Source organism: Eurosta solidaginis, chromosome 1 (assembly GCF_040869045.1).
Source record: "Eurosta solidaginis isolate ZX-2024a chromosome 1, ASM4086904v1, whole genome shotgun sequence".
Classification (NCBI taxonomy): domain Eukaryota; kingdom Metazoa; phylum Arthropoda; class Insecta; order Diptera; family Tephritidae; genus Eurosta; species Eurosta solidaginis.
In genome coordinates this window covers 335,967,233-335,975,545 of record NC_090319.1, presented here as the reverse complement: position 1 = coordinate 335,975,545, position 8,313 = coordinate 335,967,233, and the positions used below count along the sequence as shown (strand labels likewise).

The 8,313-nt window shown below is 36.4% G+C and overlaps 1 protein-coding gene and 1 pseudogene across 2 annotated transcripts in view; one reads left to right on the top strand and one right to left on the bottom strand.

Annotated features, from left to right (window-relative positions):
• Positions 1-279: 279 nt before the first annotated feature.
• On the top strand, positions 280-5,026 carry LOC137240945 (116 kDa U5 small nuclear ribonucleoprotein component-like; annotated as a pseudogene).
• An 841-nt stretch (positions 5,027-5,867) lies between these two features.
• The window catches only part of LOC137237886 (tubulin beta-4B chain-like), a 383,187-nt gene continuing 380,741 nt past the window's right edge, over positions 5,868-8,313 (bottom strand). For both annotated transcript variants that reach the window (XM_067762231.1, XM_067762232.1), the window contains one exon: positions 5,868-6,134. In XM_067762231.1, coding sequence (XP_067618332.1) covers positions 6,042-6,134 — 93 coding nt within the window. In that variant the 3' untranslated portion in view covers positions 5,868-6,041. The remainder of the gene's footprint in view (positions 6,135-8,313) is intronic.

The window sequence follows — 8,313 nt, the reverse complement described above, 5'->3', positions numbered from 1 at the left end:
TTGTAAATATAAATCGAAAATAAAGTCCGATTTAATGGCGCATAATCATAGTCAAAATGAAATTGGTTTTAAATTTAGTTGCAATTTTTGACATAATTTTCTATGAGCTGTCAAAAAAGCTGAAACTAAATATGAAACCTGTTTTATTTTGACTATGACTATGCGCCAATATCTTGGGACTCATAGGTAAATTTTCTTTCCAAACGAATACAACCATGCGTACCGGCGTTTTTGACCTTTGACAGCTGTAATTTCATTCCGTTTTCGTCTTTTCGGCTATGTGGACGTGCAGTGTCATCCTCGGTTCAACTGCAATAATTTTGGACTTTTTCGGTTGAGCTGGAAATTAAAATAGGCCTAAAGACTGGCTTCTGTGCTCCATGCTGGCGTTTTGGCAGAGTTGGGAGTTGCAATACTTCCCTGACCTGGAGTTGGGGTGTTTTTTTGCACTCCTAACAGGAATCAGTGAAAATTGAAAACTGGGGTGGTGCCAAGTAAAGACCAAACGTTTTTTATATACGTAAAAAAGTGAAAAAAGACATGGCTACAAGCCACATATTGGATTCTGGCGTGGTGCCAAAAAAAAAATAACCAAAAAAATTTACATTTCGGGAAATAACGGAATTAAATAACGAAGCTACTGTGAATAACGGAGCTTTTGTGGATAAGTGAAATGAAACGAAAAATTGACTTTGAATAAAATTAAGACAACCTGACATTTTAAGGGCACTTTTAAGCACATTGCCATTCGACGCTTGCTTGCGAATGCAGTGTCAATAAAAAAAAAAAAAACAAAAACCATGTGGATGTTTGCAGTTCTTCTTAATAAAATTGCAGTTTTCAATAAAACTACAATATTGCAAGCATTACGAGCACTTCCCAATAATCTGCTAGTCGGAAAGTATTTCAACTAAGTTTCGAAAGCTCATTCCCAGTTGCAAATTGGGTTTCACTCAGGATTGCCCACCACGCCTATTAAACGTTTAACATGTAAGCCCATAAGTGAATTGTAGTTATTTTATGAGAAGTTAAACATGGATCCTGATGTGTATGATGAATTCGGCAATTATATTGGGCCAGAACTGGATAGTGACGAAGATGATGAGCAAAGTATCTATGGCCAACAAGAGGCTTAGGATGACCAAGATGTAAGTTACTGTGAAATATAAGGCTTTGTAATTGGTTTACTTGTTATTTTTTATATATTTATTTTTTAATACAGGAAGACGCAATGGATGAAGAAGAAGAACATCCAGATGATGAAGATAAAGAAGTAACTGCCGTTGTGCTGCATGAAGTTTATGATCGAGATATGTTTTTGCATAGAATTGCATTGAGCTTCAAACAAAAGCCGGCTTGTTTCTTATTAGCGAATGTTTTTAATTCATTCTTATATTTGATTCTAGCACTTATGGCCAGTGGCGGATCTAGAATTTGGTGCTGGGGGGCGTGAATTTTTTTCAGTATCAAATTTTGTTTTTGTTTTCCATGATGTGTTAAATAAATGTATACAGAATATAAAATGACATGATAAAACGAGGATTTTCAAAATTAAAAAAATTTAATTACTTACTAATAAAGTACAAGCAATATTTTCTGAAATGAAGTTCTTCTTTTATTCAGCACACTCTAGATAATGATATAACAACCATATAAAAATAGTCATAAAAACCTTTCTTTCAAACCCACTTATTGCTGGTTCAATCTTCTATCGACCAATCCAAAGATTCGAGTCGTCGGGGCTTCGATTTACAGAAAAGATCGGTTATTTCTTCAATGTCCGTTTCTATTTCTTTTTGGACGTTCCCAAGTGCCAGACCAGTCAGTCGATTTTCAGACTTGTTGACTCTCAAATAAGTCTCCAAGCGCTTTAGAACAGAAAAAGAACGCTCTGCGGTCGCTGATGTCACGGGCATAGTCGCAAATATTTGCAACAGTGTCGCCACGTTTGGAAAAATGAAGAAGAGTGTGCTGATTTAATGATTTTCAGGGCATCAGTAGCTGAGCACTCTTGAATGGATCACTTTTGCAATGGTTATGCCACAATAAAACCTCATTTTTCAGCACTGTCTCATTGTGACTGGGGAAATCTTCTTTATAAACTTTAGCAGCAAGTACAATTTCTTCAATCGTTACTCCCGCAGAGTATGCTGGAATCAGTCCCTCCAGAGGCAGTATCTTCAAAAATTCACCTTTGAACCTTGACGTCAATGAAGAAATCATGTAGTCCAGGAAAGGGTATTAAATTGTAGCTCTGTAAGTACAATGTCAACGAATCATTCACCCCTATTAAAAACGTAAATAAACGCATTTAATCAACAAGAACTCACCGGAAAAATTTGAGAGAAGTCTTACTTTTAGTTGGCACATTGGAGCGGTGCTTTTATCGGCCACAAATGCAGAGAATTTCGAGTTTGATTTCCAATTCACATGCTTTTTACTCGGCTCTCTTGAAGACTTCATAGAACGATATTTCGTCTTCACGCGTCTTGACAAAAATCATGATTATATGATCAATATGACCACAAGCCGATTTCAGTTGCAATTCAGGTTGTTGAAATGTTCTAATGAGAGTCACAATCGGCGAATTCACATCGTTGAATGTTTGGAGAGCGATCAGAAATTCGTATTTTTCAATAGCACTGCGAAGTTGCGACGCTTTTGAAGACGTTTCAAGAACTTTATCAAACATCAAATTACCTAACATTTCAGCAATATGTGGGAGAAATTCACTAACGGTTTCCACACTATCGTGTTTTTTAATCCACCGAGTGATGCAAAGTGTTCTGAGGCGAGTTTTCTGTTATTCGGGTGATCCTTCTTTGATTTCATCCTCAAGTGCTTGCGTTCTTTTGTGTGATGATGTGAAAAAATTTATTACTGCAGAAACGGTTCCAAGCATATTTCGAATTTCGGGAACTTCACACGCCTTGCATACAGCAGCAGTGAGTGTAAAATGCAAGTGGTTGCTCTTTCAAAATCAATGCGCTAACTCCATTTTCTTTTCCAGAGAAATTCGATCCCCCGTCGTAGCCTTGTCCTCGGAGATTGATTAAATCCAGTCCTAGGACGTTCAATTCTTCAAATATTCGCCCCTTCACGTCTTGTCCAGTAGACGATGTCAACAATATAAATCCTAGAAAGTCTTCCCGTAGAACAATGTCCTCCACATCGACATACCGGATGCATAAGGTTAGCTGAACTTTATGACTTGCGTCTGTTGTTTCATCAGCTGTCAAACCGTAAAATTTGGCCTTTTTTATTCTCCCCACAAGTTTAGTTCGAACGGAGAACACATGATACAGCTCTGGGGGGGAGGGGGGGGCTTTAGCCCCCATAGCCCCCAACCCCAGCAGGTAGATCACATTTTTACAGAACCAAAAGTGGGTGATATTTATAAGGATATGATGGAATGCCATCAAAGCGGCACCCTCATGGTGCATAGCGCTAAAATGTTTCCTACAGATGATTGTACATTTTTTCAAGTTATGGCGCGCATCATTTCCGGTACTCTACATGCTGGGCAAGAAGTACGTGTTTTGGGTGAAAATTACACCTTGTAAGATGAAGAGGACTCACGTGTTCTACAAGTTGGACGCCTTTGGGTATATGAAGCACGTTATAAAGTGGAAGTAAACTGCGTACCGGCTGGAAACTGGGTATTAATTGAGGGCATTGATCAATGCATTGTTAAAACATTTAGTATAGTGGATATAAATGCACAAGAGGAATTATATATATTTCGCCCTTTGAAATTTAATACACAGAGTATTATAAAAATAGCTGTTGAGCCAGTCAATCTTTCAGAGTTGCCAAAAATGTTGGACGGCTTACGTAAAGCAAATAAATCACTGCTATCGACTCGTGTAGAGGGATCTGGCGAACATGTCATTTTGGGTACTGGTGAACTCTATCTGGATTGCGTTATGCATGATTTTGAAATTGATATTAAAGTTGCCGATCCTGTGGTAGCCTTTTGTGAAACAGTTGTGGAAACAAGTTCACTCAAATGTTTTGCTGAAACGCCAAATAAAACGAATAAAATTAGAATGATTTCTGAACCTTTGGAAAAGGGCTTAGCTGAGGATATTGAAAATGAAGTAGTTTCAATAAACTGGAATAAAAAGCGTCTTGGAGAATTCTCTCAAGTGAATTACCATTGGGATTTGTTGGCTGCTCGTACGATTTGGGCTTTTGGTCCGACACAACTGGTCCAAATATTCTGGTCGATGATACACTACCCTACGAAGTTGACAAAAATTTGTTGACATCAGTGAAAGATTCCATTGTTCAGGGCTTTCAGTGGGGTACACGTGAAGGACTGCTATGTGAGGAGCCCATACATAATGTGAAATTTAAAATATTAGATGCTGTTATAGCTGGTGAGGCGTTGCATCGTGGTGCAGGTTATACCAACAGCACGTCGAGTTGCATATTCGGCATTTCTTATGGCCACACCCGGTTTAATGGAGCCATATTTGTTTGTGGAAGTGCAAGCGCCAGCCGATTGTGTGTCTGCAGTGTACACAGTGTTAGCAAGAAGAAGGTGAGTTTTCTGATAATATTTTTTCAGTTTTAATAGTATCCATCCATGGGTCTTATAGACGTGATAGTTCTTACTCTCTTTCTTTAGTTACAATTTTAAACCTGTTAACGTTAAGTTTTCAATTAAAAAACTTGTTTTTTCAGAGGTCACGTCATGCAGGATGCACCCGTATCCGGTTCACCTTTATATACCATTAAAGCATTTACACCTGCTATTGTTTCGTTTGGTTTCGAGACAGATTTGCGTACGCATACACAGGAACAAGCTTTTTGTTTGTCCGTATTTCATCACTGGCAAATTGTGCCAGGCGATTCCTTGGATAAATCTATTGTAATACGACCACTTGAACCACAACAGGCATCACATCTGGCACGGCGTCGTAAGGGTTTGTCAGAGGATGTCTCCATCAACAAATTCTTCGACGATCCTATGTTGTTGGAGTTGGCGCGGCACGATGTGCTGCTGAACTATCCGATATAAATTGTACTCTAATATGTATTTAATAATAAACTTGCTATAAAAATACTTAACAACTTCCCTGTCCCCACTCAAAGCGCTTTGAGAATGCCCCACGCCCATTATTTTTTTGTATTGTTTAATTGAATAATATGAATATATATTATAAAATATTGTTTCATAAATAATTTGACATATATTTACTTTATTTTGGCTATTTTATTTTGTGAGTCAAATGTAACTCCTGAACGTAGCAAAAATAATTTTGTTTACCATGCTCAATGAGTCACATGTGAACATATAGGACCATAAGAAATAATTTAAGTTTTCGAATCACAATAACGGTAAATTGATATATAAATCTCAAGAGCGTGTATTAGTGTCCTTTTTTGTTTAATTGAAGTTAGAAATATATACAAAAATTGAAGAAAATGAGAAAAAGGTATCAGAGAAAAAAATTTCAAAATTTTCTTTCATTTTCCTAAAGTTTAGGTCTTTTTATATACGCTCACATAGAATTCACAAATATATAACAATACTTTCATACAAAGAAAGCGTCTTTAAATTGTATAAAGAAATGAGTCACATGTGACTCATGAACTTATTTCAATACGCTCTTGTGAGTCACATATGACTCATTGGACAGGGAAGTTGTTAACATGCTTTTTAAAGCTTCAAAAAGCTAATAACTCGTTGCGATAAGTTTAAAAAGCTTTTGGATATCAGCTTGCGTTGTACTTTGTACTACGGTAGAGGTCGCAAGTAAAATGTTAACGTCAGATGCTAACGTTGCACAATATGGAAAGTTGTAACTGCTTATCAATTTCCTACCTGTTTTTGTAAAAATAATTTGTATAACTGTAAATTAATACTTATTTTATAAACTTTTTTTATTCTAAAAGGATTACGCTTAACAAATTATTATCTGAAAATTACACTTTAAAATAAACAACAGCAAAAGATTTGCTTCAACAATGTTGGGCGAAATTCTGTTCGGCTCTCCTCACTCGCTGGCCGTTTAACTTCACCCGATTGTTTATCAGATGCCGCCATTTTGTAAAGCATTTTCTTCGTATGCGTCGCGCTCAGCGTGTTCATCATCGAATTCGACGTCATCTTCAACGCTGGCCTCCTGTAAAATAAAACGATATAAAAAGAAAAAAAAGTTAGCAACAAAATTTTATACAGTCCAATGCATATCATTGGAGCATGTAAGAACATAAACAATCAACAATCACAAAATTATCATGGCCAAGCCCTACATTGCTGCCGACAATCACTAGCCATTTTTAATTAAAAGCAATCGATTTCCGCTTCCGTTCATATCCTCGTTTAAGCGCCAAATACACGACACGAACATTTCCGCGAACATTCCCGTTATGTCATGTTTCTGCGACCTTTTCTGTCGTGTATGGTGGTGTTTGCCAGTTCGCGCAAATGTTCGCCAAAAATCAAAATATTTTAATTTTTGGCGAACATTTGCGCGAATTGCTCGTGCGTGTATGGCGAAATAGCTCATAATCGTAGTAATTTCTGAACGGAACAGACGTGCGCGGAAAAGTAAAATGGAAAATAAAAATTTTTAAATGTTCGGCCAAAAGTTCGTATGGTGTATGGCCAAAGCTGCGAACAAGATCGCGGAATAATCGCGGAAATGTTCGTGTCGTGTATTTGGCGCTTTATGAGCGTTCGCTTGCACAAACATAAACATGCAATAGTAAGATAGCAGATACATATGTATGTACATTAGGGTGGGTCGATTTGTATGGCCAAAGTTAACCGATATTCCGCCATCGTTTTTTCGGTAGGATTTGAGCTCACCACTACGCATACCCAAAAAAAAATTTTCGCGCCTGCGAAATTTAATTTTTATACTCAGTGTGCTTTGCACTTTGGATAACGGTTGGTTGTACAGGTGTACAGGAAACGAGATAGATATAGACTTCCATATATCAAAATCATCAGTATCGAAACAAAATTTGATTGAGCCATGTCCGTCCGTCCCTTAACACGGTAACTTGAGTAAACATTGAGATATCTTCACCAAATTTGGTACACGAGCTTATCTGGACCCAGATTATATATAATATTTTGGAAAACACAAAAAACCTGATAATTTAGTAAATAATACACCTAGAATGTTGAAATTTGACATGTGTTGATAAAACTAAAAAAAATTTTTTTTAAATGGGCGTGGCACCGCCCACCTGTGATAAAATCAATTTTACAAATACTATTAATCATAAATCACAGATCGTTGCCTTTACTATAAGGAATGCTTTGAAGAAAAATTTACGAAATCGGTTAAAGACAACGCCAACTTTTATACTAAAGATCTTTAAAAGGGTCGTGGACGAATAAAATAAGCTACGCCTTTGCAAAAAAGAGCTTGTCAATGGTATTTCATTTCCCAAGTGGATTTATAACAATAAATAGGAAAAACTTCAAATTTTAAAAAACGGACGTGGCACCGCCTCTTTTATGACTAAGCAATTTTCTATGTTTCGGGAGCCATAACTCGAAGAAAAATTAACGGATCGTAATAAAATTGGCTACACAAATTTTCCCTATAACAGGAAATATTTCTAGAAAAAATGAACGAGATCGGTTAAAGACCACGACAACTTAGATATAAAACACGTTGAAAAGGGTCGTAGACTAGAATAATAAGCTATAACTTAGCAAAAAATAGTTTTGAAGCAATGATATTCCACTTATCAAGTTTTATTGTAAGAGGAAATGGGAAGACATTTTTTTTAAACGCGCGGTGCCACGTGTTATGTAGAAAAGTAATTTATCTGAAATGAAATATACAATTTGATTGAAATTAGGCATTCTGACCAATTTGCTTTGAAGTGCAAGTTATATAAACTCCACTTTTTCGACCCTACGTTTCGCTAGGCTTCTTAGCATCCTCAGGGGTGATCTATTTATTTGCAACAACAAATATACATTGACATCAAAAAGTCATGGCATATACGTACAAATATATAACAATACTTACAAAATTTAACTTAATGCTATTTTGAACTAAAGGGCATAAATCAGTACCACTCTGTGCAATTGAAGCTCACGCTGAGTATATAATGTTCGGTTACACCCGAACTTAGACACATTTACTTGTTTTGAATTTTTTTCGACTTTAATTTTGATGTTTTTTTCATGCCCTACTAAACAATTTTCATATGTATACAATCAAAACAAAAAAAAAAAGGAAACAAAAATTAAATATCGCAGGCTCAAAATTATTTTTTTGGGTATGCGTAGTGGAACTTTTTTTCCTGAGCCCAAGTCCTATCGAAAAATCGATG